Raw genomic sequence first — 16,272 nt, 5'->3', positions numbered from 1 at the left:
ACACTTACACTAGCAAAAATCTGCCCTAGACAGCTTTTCATTGTTGGAACAATATTATTATTATTATTATTTTGGCCTTCATCACAAGATCTCAGGGTGGTTCACACAAGATAAAAACACAAGTGAATAATAATAATGATAACTCCCCCTTCCCACAGACACATTTAATCAGCCAAAGGCCTGGTTGAAGAGAAACGCCTTGTGCCTAAAAATATATATAATGAAAGTGCCAGGCAAACCTCCCTGGGGAGAGCATTCCACAAACGGGGAGGCACTATAAAAAAGGCCCGTTCTCATGTTGTCACCCTCCAGACCTCACGTGGAAAAGGCACATGAAGAAGGGCCTCAGATGATGAACGCAGAGGTCTGGGGCGATTTTTATGGGGAGATGCGGTCCTTGAGGCATAGTGGTGGCAGCAAACTGTGGCACTGTGCACTTCTTCCTCTAAAAGTAATCCCATGCCGCTGATTACAGTGGGAAGTAGCTTATTAGTGGCTGGTGGCGTTGTGGGGGGGGGGGCTCATATGGCCTTTTATTTTTAACCTTGTAAACACTGGCGCAATAGTGCAGGTGAACATTCAAGGAGCTAAAGTGGGGGAGGGAAATAAAGTACTATTTTACAGAGCTTCATTCATTGTAGAAAATATGTGTGTGTGTGTGTGTTTCTCACGTCTACACTGTGACAAAGGGCTGCCTTCTCTATTGCTTGCTAATGGCTGTGAAATGCAGGAACGTACATGAAAATGGCAGATAACAAAGGTTAAGATAAAGGTGAGGTGTAAAAGCTGGGGGTGGGGAATGTTTTTAAGGTTTTAAGACACTCCCACTGAAAATATTATAGTGTGATGCTACAACACACCACAATCACTAGCACACAGAGAGAAGGACCACAACCACCCGTAACAGAACAGCTCTGAAAACACACAGAACCAATAGGGAGAAACTGCAGGAAAGGTACAGATTAACTAGTGCATCATGCGGCAAGTGTTTTAGAACCCATGCGCAGCCTGAAAAAAATCCTCATGCAGACTGGCACCCAGGTCCTATAAAGTTCACAGTCCATTTCGTATTTATTGTTTACATGACTTGCCACAAGGTGGCAATAGATTACTACTGAACAGTAAGGGCACCGGCTGTTACTGCAAACAAGGCTGAAATGCTCACATCATAGTTATATACAGATTATTCTATCTCTGCTGTAGCAGCTGTCAAGGGTAGGCCCTCCACTTGTGAGCCTGCAACCAATAGCACTCATTTACATAACACTCTGGATTTTTACCCTTGCGCCTAATGCGCACTAGGTGTGCTCAAGCTATCCACACCCCCGATTACAGTTAGGCATATGGACTTTGAACAGCCCTATGGAAATGATGACAGGGCACCTACCAATGACAAGTTAATGATTGACAGGGTCAACTGTAGGTGCCCACTTCTCAAGAGCTGCAAATATATATTGCCTGATAGCCACCAAATGCTTTTAAGATCATAATATAAATGGGAGGCAGGAATAATTAACAAAAATTGTGTAATGTTTTATAGCCATTTGTGGCAATGGTTTTCCTCATGTGAAGACTAGGAATGCTATTTGGCAGGCTTTTAAGTCTCCATATCCCAGATTCCAAGGTATATCCATTTATAAATGGTGCTGATTTTAACTCTGAAAACTGTAAATGACCCGGATCCATAAGGACTGACCATGTAGGTTTTCATGATGCTAAATTCCATCAGCATCCACAGTAGGGACAAGCAGAGATTTTCTTGGTGGTTGCTCAAGCCTTATGCAACACTTTCCCAACAGAACCCACCTACTATCTAATTTTTTTTAAATTAAAAAAATTATTAATAATTATTATTATTATTATTATTATTATTATTATTATTATACTGCCCTATACACGGAGGTCTCAGGGCGGTTCAAGGAACAAAATCAAAATATAAAACCACAAAATATATAAAACCTACCAAAGCCATTTTCATAACATTCCAGAGAGAAACAAACAATCTCATTTTAGCAACAGATGAACTGAACTAGGTTTTCAAATTTTACATGCTGTTTTATTCAGCCTTTTTTTTTAAAAAAAAGTATGTGTTTTTAGAGCGAATATTCATTACCTGATGCATTCTGACATCCTTAATTTTCTATGCTATATTTTCCTTTCCAAAGAAAGGAAGATTTAATTGAAAAAAATACTAGCAAGATGAACCACAGAGCTGAAGGTCAACAGATGAAGGTCGCACACAAAGATTATAGCCACCTACGTCAATATCAGAGACCTGACTTTCTTGTGAGCAGTTTTCAGATTAACTAACAACTGTTTGAAAGAAACCTGCAAAGCACAGCTGGTTTGAGGCTAAACAGTGTTCAGACTCATTTTAGACACAGGTAGTCCCCCCACTCCCCTCTACCGGCCACAATTGCAGATTGCACTTACATACAAGAAGAGGAAGAGATCCAGCTTCAGTCTGGCACAGAGAAAGGAGGGAGAGAGAAGAATACAGAGGAGAGTCCTTCCCTGACTAGGTCACCTGATCAGGAGAGAAAAGCAAGGAGAGGAGAGATGCAGGTCTCCTGCAAGATACCCCAAGCTTGAAAATCAGCTATAGCCACTCAGCAGATAAATGAACGAAACAAACATGGGTGAGATCCAGACTTCGCCTTCCGTTCATGGAAGGGACTGAGATCCAGCTGAAGATCCTGTTTAAAGAAAAGTGGAATGGGCAAATTTCACTCATACTCCCCTTCCTCAGAATTCTTCAGCACTACTTCCCAAGTAATTCTGGAAGGCTCCCCTCAACCCGTCTTGTTTGCTCCCCAGCTCTACTCATGGCACATCTAGATTCAATCCACAAATATATATGTAATTAAGATACAAACACAGGAAAAGAAAAGACGCAGTATCTAAGCTGCAAGGCAGAGAAGAAATTGGGGTTATTTGAATATGCAGAAAGAAAAGTACTCAGGCATCATTAAAATGCTCTACAGGAAAGCAAATGCCCAATACTATAGAACTGTTTATTTCTGTAAATATATAGTCTTTAGCTAAGATTCTGAATCTGAATTGTTCAGATAAATTATCTCTCTCTCTTTTGCAAATCTGCTCCCATGGCCACTTTCATAAGAACAAGTAGTTTTCACTTCTTTCCTACATAAAACTATAGCCTCTCCTCCTCCCACAAAGCCCTGCAGACACAATAGCAGGCTAAACACAAGCCCTACTTTGAGAGCCAGAGGTCTTAATAAACGTAGCTACCTGTCCTCCTTCATGCCAATGTCCCCCTCAGAAAAAAAGTGAAGGCAAGCTAAGTTCTGGCAATGTAGTGGCTTCCAATGCTTCTTAAAGGAGCGGCTTCTAAGAGTCAGTTCTAGCACCTATGCTCAGCAACACTGCAGGTAAGGGCCTGGAGCACTCACTGCTACAAAGCAAAGAGGAGTTTAGCAGCAAGGCCCTTTCGACCTTTCAATATCACCTTTCCTTCTACTGGGTGTATTTGACACACTGATCAGCTCCTGGAATTAAATATCCCCATTTTTAGTAACTAGAACAGTGAAGTGGAATATACGGAGAAATGCTCCAGAATGTTACACTGGAGAGCAATATGCACAAAGGATAGGCAAACCTCCTGCGTTATGATCAGTATGATCTGCATCAGTGCAGCATCAATTCTCATTTCAGAAAATTCCTTCTATGCCACTGCATTTTAAAAGAAAAAACAAAAAACCCAGAGCCCTCCAGCCTTTCAGTGCAGTGTTTCTATGTCCACTAACAAGGGTTGGTATGTGATAATACAGAATCCAGCAACTCAATATCTGTTTTTACAATTTACATCTTTTAAAAGTTATTAGGATTGAGAAGACAGATTTGAAAGTGTGTGGGAATCCAAGAAGGGGGAGCTAAGAATGCCAAGCATTATTCCAGTTTGTATAGGCTCTGCCTAGCTTTGTGCCGCTCCCTGATGCCTATTAAAACGCTATTGTGCACACTTTGTGCATTATTGTTTATATGGACAGATTTTACATGGTGCTGTTTCAAGCTTTTCTTGGTGCATACTTGTATTTTTTAGCAGTTGTTTACCCCTAGCACTGGTAGGTAGGCCAGGTTTATCTGGCAGCAATAAAATGTTGGTACCAGAATTCAGAGTGCAAAAAAACGTTAAGAGCAGCCTTGCTGGATCTGACAAAAGGTCCATCTAGTTTTCATAGTGGCCAACCAGATCTGCTGGGGCAGCATTTCCTACTTCAGTCAAACCTAAGCCTCTGATGTTGTCTGGTGGGGAGCATTTGATATGTAACATGAAGTACAGCTCATCAGGGAATTCTGAGCAAAATTGCGATTCACTCTGCAATTGCACCTTTACAAATGCGTAACATTCATCAATGTGAGAGAACTACTTGGGTGGTCTGGATAAATATGGGCAGTCTGGAGAAGGATCAAGAGCAATGGCTGGTGTGTTTGTGTGTGCGATTACTAATGAGAGGAAGTAGAGTGCTGTGAAGAGAAACAAATACTTTTCTCATTCTAGCAGCTACTTAACATATAAATTAAAATGATATCGAAGTAAAAAGTTGTTATCTCAGGCAGCAGTCCGCCTTCTTCAAAGCCACAGCTGTTTGTGAAATATGCAAAAAAGGAAGCAAGTATCTGGGAGTTCCCAGTGCTTAAGCAAGTTGGAATTCATACCTTCCCTCGTGCCAGGGCCTTGTAGGCAATGCGAATGATGAAATAGGACCAGATGACATTTAGAACTTCTAAAATTAGAAGAAGCCCATTAAATAGCCACCATGATGGAAAAGGGCCAATTATTTCCTTGCTTTCAAACAAAGTTGTGTTCAGTAACCTGCAAGACAAAGAAGTGAGTTGTTATATTGGCACTTTGCTTATCTTTCACAACTACCAGCTTCTAGATAGAAACCAAGCTGACTGGACTACAAAAACATCTGCCCCATAAAAAAATTCCTTTACGGAATGTTAATGCCTCCAGTCTTAAGACATCTCAGTATATGAGTGGACATCTCAGAGGCACAGGTTTCTTCTCCATTCAGTTTTTGTTAATTCTTTGATTGAGTCAGGAGCTGAAATGCTTAGCAATTCATCTATTTCCAGAAAAAAATAAAAAGGTCTGTTGGTTTTACATGTTTAATGGATTTAGGAAGCCTTACACTGACAGAAAATGTGTGATTTACCCCACTGCACCTTGCTGCAGCAGGAAAATATCAGATATATTAAGGACTTTAAAAAGGGAGAAAGCCAATGAAATCTGAGCCTCTGGTTGCTAGAACTCAAGAGAGCCTGAAACTCTCCTCCCGCAGGTCTTCATTAGTCAAACCTGCCTTTGCACTTTCGGAGGAGGGACCTTCCCACCTCAAAAGGGAAAAACAGTTTCTACATGAGCCACCGCATGCTATTTGATAAGTGCAGTATGACATTACACAGTATGCAACCACTGAGACAGCAAAGTCACTTCCCATTGCAATCTGAGATAAGCAGGCATACCCGGGAAACAGGGGGATTACAATAAGACCAATGGAAACAGCATTAAAGATTCACTGGCTCCCTACCACACGCCAAGGGCTTGCTGAGTGATATAGCAACAATACGTACAGGCTGCCATGGCGTAATCACAATCAGTGGGGCCAGTAGTAAGAAGATTTGTTTGCTTGCACAGACCAATGCATCAGTGCAAGAAGATATTTCAAGTCATTTATTACTCTGAAATCTCTCCTCGGTTGAGGGAGTACTCTACTGCCATAGCTGAAAATGATAACTAGGATAGAAAGTTGGCATGAGTTGGCTCAGAGGGACATCTGTCGATCACACCTCAAATGCAGATGTGCTGGGCAGCCTAATTCCTCTTCCCAAATCACTCAGCACAAAGGAGCAACCCTGGGTTGCAGGACTCCTCCTGGATTCTCATGCATCAACAGCAACTCCTGAAGAGCGCTTTCTACCTCTGTAGGCTCCCTGTGTAATCCAGAAATCTATAAAGTTGAAGCAGGGCACCTTTTCTGAGTGGCTAGCAGGAGCCACACAGTATAACAAGCGATACTCAATGGGTTCCCTTCCAATACCTCTGTATCCACACAAGTAATGCACAAAGTATCAAGAGGAACTGTTCATCAATCTCCACTGATTCAAACTGGCCCCTTCTGCAACAGGGGGAGAGGACCTCTGGCATTATGACTGAATGGAGACCAGGGACCACATTCCATATCCTGCCTCTCGAGCACAAGCTGCAATGGCACTGCACAACCTGAAGAGATTGAAACCCAACTCAGGGCCCACCTTAAGTATTTTGCCATTGTATATAAAATATTGAAACAGCACAACCAAAACTTGGAGCTCCTGATGCCTCTTCATACATTCTGCCAGGCCCTTTTGCTTCCTGAGTCCCAAAATCAATCAAGTCCTTCAGGGGATAAGCTTCTTATCACACATCTGTGAAGGGGTTCCTGTTACAGAGGTTACCTGTGTGCTACAGCTGTTTAATCGTCTGTATCAGACTCTTGGCACAATGAACCCCTAAAGTTATCCCTTGACTTGCTCTCCCCCACCTCAATCCCAGTAAATACTTACCAGAAAGGATAAATCCCCAAACGAGTAACAATGAACACCACACAAAACAGTACAAAGGTGGCATCACAGAGTCGCTGGTATTTGGCATAGTTGGCAATTTTTGCTACCTGGGGGGGGGGAAAGGGAGAAGCTCTAAGAAAACTCCTCCAGACTTCAATGCAATAATCCCATCATTTAAGAAATGGTTTAAGAAATGGTTATTACATTGTTCCGTTGTATGCAAATGGATTTCTAGAAAAAAATTAAAAGCATCTAACACAAATAAGCCATTTGAATACAGTGGTAAAAACTCGATAGAAAGGTGTGAGGTACTTACTTCTAGGAAGCCATCTGCTATATCATGAACCAACAAAACCAAACTTCCTACCCGCACCATGTTGTTCATATAGGAGAAGCTAAGGAGTGTAACTGACAACAAGTGATGAATAAACATGACCAGGAAATCCTGAAAAAACAAGTACCAGCATGATATCACTATGGAGTGCAAGGAACACAACATAATACAGACTGGGAAATCTTTAGTTTAGCACCTACAAATTTCTTTCTGACACAAAGGTGAGCTGCTTTCAAGATCACAATGATTTATTATAGAACAGCGGTCTATAAATGTGTACAGCCATCACTTCATCACAAATCAAACTGGTGTGCCATTAGTGTTATTGAAAACCTTTTCTTCCAAGTGAGAAAGTTTCCTGATCCTCAACAGCAATGACAACATGGGATTTGCACCTTGGCCAACATCTTCATCAAGTTATCTACTCTTGTTCCTGGTCTGTCACATGCAGTTCAGACCCTGGGAGAATGTACGTAAAGTTAAGATTATTATGTTTTGCATCATTTTACACTTGTTTACAGTGAATTGCATTTGCCTTTTCACTGCCCATTTACTCAGTTTGGAGAGGCCAATTTGGAGCTCTTCGCAATCTCTTTCTGTTTTAACAACCCTGGACAATTTAGCATCATCAGCAAATTTGGCCTCCTCACTGCTCACTCCTAAATCCAAATCATTTACTAGCAAGTCAAAAGACAAAAACCCCACTACTTCTCTCTGTTTGGAGAACTGTCTGTTTATTCCTACACTTTGCTTCCGGCATCTTAACCAATTCTTGATCTGAAAGAGGATCTCTTTTATTCCTTGACTACTAAGCTTTCTCAGGAGTCTTTGGTGAGGTATTTAGTCAAAAGTACAGTGGTACTTCTGGTTAAGAACTTAATTCGTTCCGGAGGTCCGTTCTTAACCTAAAACTGTTCTTAACCTGAGACACCACTTTAGCTAATGGGGCCTCCCGCTGTTGCCGCACCGCCACGGCACAATTTCTGTTCTCATCCTGAAGCAAAGTTCTTAAACCGAGGTACTATTTCTGGGTTAGTGGAGTCGGTAACCTGAAGCGTATGTAACCCGAGGTACCACTGTATTTTGGAAGTCCAAGCCAACTGGATCACTGTTATCTAGTCGTACCTTGGATGTCAAACAGCTAAGTTGCCGAATGTTTTGGTTCCTGAACAATTGAAAACCGGAAGTGATTGTTCCAATTTTCAAACGATTTTCAGAAGCCAAACGTCTGACACAGCTTCCACAGCTTCCAATTTGAGTGCAGGAAGCTCCTGCAGCCAATCAAAAGCCGTGCCTTGGTTTTCGAATGGTTCCAGGAGTTGAATGAACTTCCGGAACGATTAAATTCAAGAACCAAGGTACGACTGTATATGCTTATTGACACTCTCAAAGAATTCCAATAGGTTTGTGAGACAAGACTTTCCCTTGTTCTATATAGTTGGTTATTTTATCTTTAACATTACTTTCCATCAGTTTTCCAGGGACAGGTGTTAAACTAACCAGCCTGTAATTTTCAGGATCCCTGCTGGAACCCTTTTTTAAAAAATATATATATATATTGTTCTACTTTGGCTGCTTTCCAGTCCTCAGGTATGAAGGCTGATCTGAGGGACATTGCAGAACAGGGTTATTTGCTATATAGGAGTGTCTCTCAATGTAGTCAGTTTGAATAAGATAAAATTAGGGTTTTTTGTAATCTGAAATGTTATCAGTAGAGGTATTGCTTTGGGAGAAAATCACTGGTGCCAGAGTAAGACAATAGACTTTTTTATTTTTCTTTCAGCAACCTCCCATTCTGGGTGTAGAATCTGTACAGATTGGGTAGCCTATTCTAGGAACCAAGCCTCATGATAAGCAGCCAATGCTGGGCACTCCTTCGTTGAAAACAGTTTACTCACAATCTTTGCAAAATATACCATGTAGACTGCTGAAAAGTCAATGCTACAGCAACCTTAGAGTATTTATTTTATTGATTGATTGATTGATTGAATTTATATACTGCCTGATGCCCGGAGGTCCCAAGGCAGTTCACAGAATAAATAAGTACCTTGGGACTTGGATCAGGGACTCAAGGTTTAGGAAGCATATATAAAGACAACAATTGCATTCAACAATACTCAAACTGCCTCTTTTCCAAGCTTCTCATGTACCGGTAATTCTACTAACAGGCCAACAAAATACTAACAGGTGTACTCACTAACTCTTCAACAAGTTACTAGGTAGGATTCTGCTAGGGCTGCCTGAGTAAACTGAAGTACACACATCTCCCTCTCCTAGGGATCTCAACAGTCAGCTGACGGAAAGAGATTATAATTATAATAATAATATTTTAACTGGAGATTAACTCCAGTTACAGTGACACAAAAAAAGGAAGATTAGCTTGTGTAAAACATTTGCCTCCATACAAATATTTTTGGAGCAATTCTTACTGAGGCATATAGATGAAAATGTTTTAGTGAAAGTGGTCAGCCACAAAACATTTCAGGGAGAACTCACAATCGAGACATTAAATTTCTGGTGGTTACTGAAGAAGAAGAAGAAGAAGAAGAAGAAGAAGGAGGAGGAGGAGGAGGAGGAGGAGGAGGAGGAGAAGGAGGAGAAGGAGGAGGAGTTTGGATTTGATATCCCGCCTTTCACTCCCCTTCAGGAGTCTCAAAGCGGCTAACATTCTCCTTTCCCTTCCTCCCCCACAACAAACACTCTGTGAGGTGAGTGGGGCTGAGAGACTTCAAAGAAGTGTGACTGGCCCAAGGTCACCCAGCAGCTGCATGTGGAGGAGCGGAGACACGAACCCGGTTCCCCAGATTAGAGAATACCGCTCTTAACCACTACACCACACTGCTCACATGATTGTCCGAGAGAAAAATAATGAAAATGCCAAATCAGTTGCCTTGTTCCCCATGAATGCATACACAGAAGACATTCTGGAAAAGCACCCATTCTCCAACAATGTATTGAGAGACTTCCAGGTGCATCTGTTTCCAGTGGTTTGCAGAAAGCAAATAATGGCAGCAGCAATTAAAACAACTGCTTCTTTTACTGGTAACTGCATTTAGAAACTATTCACTGTAACTGGGCAGTACCTCTGCAACCCACAAAATATCTCAAAACTAAATTCATCAGCTCCTGTTTGTTGAATATGGCCCATTTATAGGTAAAGGTAAAGGTACCCCTGCCCGTACGGGCCAGTCTTGCCAGACTCTGGGGGTTGTGCGCCCATCTCACTTAAGAGGCCAGGGGCCAGCGCTGTCCGGAGACACTTCCGGGTCACGTGGCCAGCGTGACATCGCTGCTCTGGCGAGCCAGAGCTGCACACGGAAACGCCGTTTACCTTCCCGCTGGTAAGCGGTCCCTATTTATCTACTTGCACCCGGAGGTGCTTTCGAACTGCTAGGTTGGCAGGCGCTGGGACCGAGCAGCGGGAGCGCACCCCGCCGCAGGGATTCGAACCGCCGACCTTTCGATCGGCAAGTCCTAGGCGCTGAGGCTTTAACCCACAGCGCCACCTGTGTCCCACATGGCCCATTTATACAGAATGCCAAAAATGTTTGCAGCCAAAATATGAGCAGTAACTGAGAAGACAAATGCACAACATCCTAGGCCCAGACAACTGATGACGGTGGTAATTGGATTTAAGATAATCTTAATCCAATATTTTCTATTTATTTTCCTAGTTGTCCTCTACTATCCTTCAAGTTCTAGAAACATTAGCCCAGTTCCTTTGTTTTGAAATGATGGGGGTACATTATCATGATCACTCCAGGACACATCAACAGCTTTACAAAAGAGTTCCCAGGTCTGAAATATTTATCCTTATAGCTACTATAACACAACTATTCAACTCCTGTTTGTGCCTTGTGCTCCGCTATATGTACATGTTAATGCAACTGATTTTTATCTGTCATATTTATTCTTGATGTCTGTTTCTTACAGAAATGCAATACAATGTCTGTGGCTTTGGGATTCCATACTTTTCTTTTATACTCTTGAATTTCAGTTTGCTCACTGTATTCACAGAACCTTATTCAGGAAACACAAGACCACTTTTTGTAAATTGGATTTCTCATGGAAGGATGTTTTCGACTAGCTGATATATATATATATATATATATATATATATATATATATATATATACATATATAAGCTTTAAAATTAAGTTTTTATTATTAAATTTTCTCTCTCTGTAAGCTCCTTTGAACATATGCCTTAAGGACGCTACTGCTTTCAACAATCAAATGGGAAATGTTAAATTCCTTCCATAATCAAATTGGGAAAGCATCTAAATCACAACTTACTGAGCATTTCTCCATTGAACACTATCTAAGCAGAGAAATCTAGAGATACTGGCATGAAAACAAGTTGAAATTCAGGTTTAAGGAACCTAAAACACAAACAGGATTAATAGCATGCCTAGGTAAAGCAATATTGTGGAGCAGGGGGAAAGAGGAAAGGATATAAACCCATGAAACTAGTGACATTTATTTGCCTGGACAGTCCAATGTCACATATCTAAATGCACATTTGTACCAGATTCATATTGGACCTGACTACAACACTATGTAGGGCAACCTTCAGCAGTGCCCTTCAGATGTGGGTCAGCACAGCCTCAATATGCATTTTCCAGCTGAGGGCATGTGTTTGTTTTTGTTCTAAACCCATGCTTTCAGAATAGCTCAAAAAAAAAAAAAAAAAAAAAAGCTAGGAAATGTAGAAAACCACACATAGGATTCCTCAGTTCCTCCCTCTCCTAGAAAAGGATAAAAGGCTCAACCAGTCTCACATGAGTCATCATAATACATTCACGCATACACGTACTTCACTCATCACAGGTTTGCATTTGATGGAAGTCTTCTAATCAAAGTAGGTTTTATTATAAGATACAAATCAGCCATTCTATTACTTGGTACTGAATAATTCTTCCCCTCATTCAGAAAGGTTAATGGGATTGTATAAGGCTCCTGGAAACAGCTAGTTAATTACCTTTCGTTTCACATCTATAAACTGTGAAAACATAAGAGACCAGTAGAAGGCCAGTTGCACAAAATAATAGTAGCAAAGGCTGGATGATAGGGGCTGAAAAACAGAAAGAAAGTCTTGTTTAGAAACAGCATGCAACATATGCATTAAGAGCTACTTAAAGCAGGAATGGTTAACCTGTGGCCATCCAAATGCTGTTGGATTCCAATGCCCATCAGCTCCCAAGGGTCAGGGAAGATGGGAGCTGTAGTCCATCAACATCTGGAGGGCCACAGGTTCCCCACCCCAATTTAAATACTTAAACCACTGATAGGGAATTGAGTCCAGCCAGAGAGCCAGATCCTGATGTCCCCCAACCCCAAGGATGTAATTGACTTATAGCTGGGACAACTCACCTATCAATCTTCTGATGTCATCATGACCCCAGGTGAAGCATCCCTTTGCCTGTGCAATTTTATTTCAAAAAGTGCAAGCGAATGGAATGTTTCTCTGCAGGGCTTGTAAACCAATAGGCATGTGTTGCTTTGGCAAGGGATTGGGTGCTCAACCTTGACTGGGGGCTCCAAAGTGCAGCCCATCTCAGCAGGGTTTGCTATCACTGTCAATCGACTGATTGAAGCTGACAACAAGGCTTGCTTGCCAAAAAGCAATTGGGAGCACACTTTTCCATTCTCTATTGCTCCTTTGTACCTGAATCTTTGCCTGTCCACAACTGGTGTCACATGTGACATCAGGTGTGGGGCAGGTAGGTGTAGTTTAGGGGAAACAACTTTGCAGGACAATCTGGGACCACTTTCTAGCCTAATTTGACCTGCAGGAGAATTAGAGGTTCTCCACTGCTGGTTTAAACAGGTAAGTGTTTATGTCCTTCCATTCTGTAAAATGATAACCTAAGTGTTCAATATTGTAATTACAAAGAAACCTATCCTCCCTTCTTTCGGTTCTTCCCGCTTCCTCCCCCAGAGCTGCTATTATGTGCGGTTTTTTAAGTGAGATCTGATGGCAGATCTCCCCAAATCACACCCAATTGTACCCTTATATAAACTGAACAGCTGTCATTTGAATTTAAGGATAACATTAGGGTGGCAGCACAAACTCCCACACCACTTGAAACCTGGTGGCCTGACCACACCAAAATGCCCCATGAGAAAAAGCTACAATTCCTTCTCCTGGTCATAGTTCTTAGCTTTCAGGGAAAGGGCAATATTTCTGATACCCCACTCCCAAAATCTCAATGAGGGGTAACAAGCTAAGGACTGGGGGAAGACAAGTAGTTTGGTTGGAGTAAAGACTAGAACTGTCTATTCCCCAGGCTGCAAAACTTGACAGGCCTTTAGCTAACTATTAAAAAGTGCGTCTTCCATTTAGCAGGTGTCTACAAAGAAAAGGCCACAGATTACTTGCCATGTGTGCTTTTGAAATGCATGTTACTTAGACACAGCAATTTTAAAAGAGGAGGACCAGAGAAGAATTCAGCATTACCATCCAAGTATCATGTAAAAAACAAACAAACAAAAAACTAGAGAGCAATCAGCCTGTACTGTTTGGATCCTCAAACCCATAAAAAAGCACTTTTTTGATAGATCAGCAGCAAGACAAAAACCTAGGTGAGCTCAGATGCAGAGAGTGTTTATTTAGCGACTGGATGGTTTTCAGCACACACAGTTTTTCTCACTAGTTTTCAATCTATCTGCATAATGACTGCAGGACTAAAAGAAGGTCTACACCACACAGAGAACTGCCACTATAAATCTCTCCCTATTGCATCATTCCAGCTATTTTGTATTCCCTCATTCCTTACGTTTAGCACTAAAGCATCAAACACATTCTAAGTAAAGTATGCCCATTACCTCCTACACAGACCAGATCATTAAAAGGCAGACAGAAAGGCACACTAGTGGAATGTGTAGCAAAGCATAATATGCCCATTTGCTCTAAGAATTACGTTTTTCTTGACATATCTGCAAATTCACTTTGAAACACAACCAGGCACACGTACTGCAATGCGTCACCTTTGATTTACCAGTGCTCCAAGTTAAGCTCTAACATGTGAAAATATATTTGCAAGAACAAGATGCTTATTTTGACAGCCACAGCTGTTCCACAGGTTACTTCCCTCAAAGTTGACAGATAAGCTGTATCAAATGAGGGAACTTTGTGTATATATAAGTACTTCCAGCGGCAAACTGGTTCAAGAGGAAAGTGGTCAGTCAAAGGCTGAACGACTTCAGGAAATGATACCTAACACTGTTACAAGCTTTTCTTAGTAAAGACACCACATACCTGAAAAGGGTAGTTGTACCAGCATTGTCGAGTATCCCAAAACCAGGGTGACTAGATTAAAAAATAATAATAATGAACGAATGAAAGATACTAGAAAACTGTACAACTAGAACATGTAGATACGGGATCCCTTATATTGAGGGGGAAATTGCGCAATGCAAGCAACCATAGATTGTAAGACAGGGATCAACACCCTTTTCAAGAAACAACAAACAAAAGGCATCACAAATCATGAACTGGTCTTTCTGGTTCTGGAGTCAAAAAGTGCAGCATTCCTGAGATGAAGAGTGATATAAAGGCTACCTTTCCTGTTCTGCCATGATAGAATTGAAGGAATAACTGACCACCCAAATAAGAATGTTAAGGAAGTCCCCAAGGACCAAATGAATCTTCTAATTTAATTCCACCGAATATATATTATTATGCAACATACTCACCAACCAAAGAATTCTGAGTCCATACATAAATATAAAGATAGAAAATGCAAGCCTCCACCTGGAAGTGAAAAAGTAAGAATCAAATATATGGTACAAATATATTGATGTTGTAAAGCACCAACCAGGGAAAATCCAAAATTAACTCGAACATGTTTTAGAGACATAACATAATTTAGATCTATAAAATATCTGTAGGAGACTTTGATATACACAACTATGCTAGCCCCACAATGAGAGGAAAAAGCATATGCAGGGACACTAAGGTTGTCTGGTAAAACCTCAAAATGTGAGTTCCTGAATGTATCTTGATCCCACAATAATTCTTCCAGGCTGAGCATTCACTTCAGACAACTGCATACACTTCAGACAAACTTCTTTTGGAGGAGGAGATGCTGCAACAGGGACAGGATTGCATGAATCACAGCAACGCCCTACTCACAAGTAACATGGGAATGGGGCTTACGATTAAGCAGCTTCCAATTTAGATTATAAACCAAAGACAGACAGATGTCAAATGAGACTCCCACTCACCTAAAGCAAATATCTTGGGGAAGAAGCCACTGAGGAAGAGAGGTAGAAGTCACAGAAGTAGCAGGCAGGAAGGCAAAGATGCTCAGATACTATAGTGATAGAGGTCATGCAGAAAAGGGTAAGAAAATAAATTTAAGTGGGAATGAAAAGAAACGAGGGCCCAGGAAAAATTCAAGTGCATGCAATGGAAAATAACTTCAAAGGATAATACATAGCTTGCATAAAGATTAGAAATTATAGCTATCTGCTGTACAGTCCAAACTAAAGGTGAAAGAGCTATTTTACCACACTGAAACACAAATAGTGGTGAAACACCCAAATGTATCTCCTGGTACAAATAAAAAAGCCAAGTGTTGTATCCAGCTAAATCATTGCACACATGGAAAGACTTCCACAAGTGCAAGTGATCTTCCCTTCTCTGTCCTTCCCCATGCACCCCCCAAATCTGCTCTGGGGATTCCCTCTAGCCCTCTAGAGCAGATTTGAGGGTGATACTGGAGGCACACAAGGCGAAGAAGGAGCAGTTGCAACTGAACTTGTAGTTGTCATTCCATGCAACCATTTAGTTGGATATAACCTTAATTTTCAGTAATGCCTGAATAGCCATCTGTTTTACAAGAATGCCTTTCTTCAAAATTTCAGAGACCACAAGATGTCAACTTTAAAACAAAACAAAACAATTGGAGCTGTAAGAGGTGAACTACACACAAACCTACATGCTCTCACAGAATTTCACATGAGTGCTTGGTTTATCTTGGTTCCTTCGATGACGAAACCAGCGCTGGATTTTTCGGACATCCCAATCTAGTTGTTTTGACAAGCCCTCTAATCTTCTTGCATCTGGGCACTAGAAGGTAATCACACACATACTCCTTAGCTACCTTCCAAAACAGACTCTTCCCATTATCGCCCAATTATTCTTCGATCTGCTGCATATTATACAAAATTGTACCGACAACGTTTTGCTAGAAAAAGTAACACTGGTTAAATAATCAGTTCAAGAAACAAATTATTAGAAGAAATATACATAAAGATCCAATATGATAATATAAAATAATGTGGATGCAAGATGCCATGAAAAACAAATTCCAAAGAAATACAGTGGTGCCTCGCAAGACGAAATTAATTCGTTCCGC

General features: G+C 41.1%; 1 protein-coding gene across 1 annotated transcript in view; it reads right to left on the bottom strand.

The window, feature by feature from the left end:
* The window catches only part of CERS5 (ceramide synthase 5), a 40,344-nt gene that overhangs the window by 6,424 nt on the left and 17,648 nt on the right, over positions 1 to 16,272 (bottom strand). The window contains exons 3-9 of the mRNA XM_083729011.1: positions 15,853 to 15,983; positions 14,606 to 14,663; positions 14,169 to 14,219; positions 11,889 to 11,981; positions 6,890 to 7,018; positions 6,574 to 6,680; positions 4,681 to 4,837 (exon numbers count right to left, since the gene is read on the bottom strand). Of these exons, the coding sequence (XP_083585137.1) occupies positions 4,681 to 4,837; positions 6,574 to 6,680; positions 6,890 to 7,018; positions 11,889 to 11,981; positions 14,169 to 14,219; positions 14,606 to 14,663; positions 15,853 to 15,983 (726 nt within the window). The remainder of the gene's footprint in view (positions 1 to 4,680; positions 4,838 to 6,573; positions 6,681 to 6,889; positions 7,019 to 11,888; positions 11,982 to 14,168; positions 14,220 to 14,605; positions 14,664 to 15,852; positions 15,984 to 16,272) is intronic.

Source organism: Podarcis gaigeae, assembly GCF_964106915.1.
Source record: "Podarcis gaigeae genome assembly, chromosome: 2".
NCBI classification, from domain to species: Eukaryota; Metazoa; Chordata; class Lepidosauria; order Squamata; family Lacertidae; genus Podarcis; species Podarcis gaigeae.
This window is presented reverse-complemented; position numbering and strand designations above follow the sequence as displayed.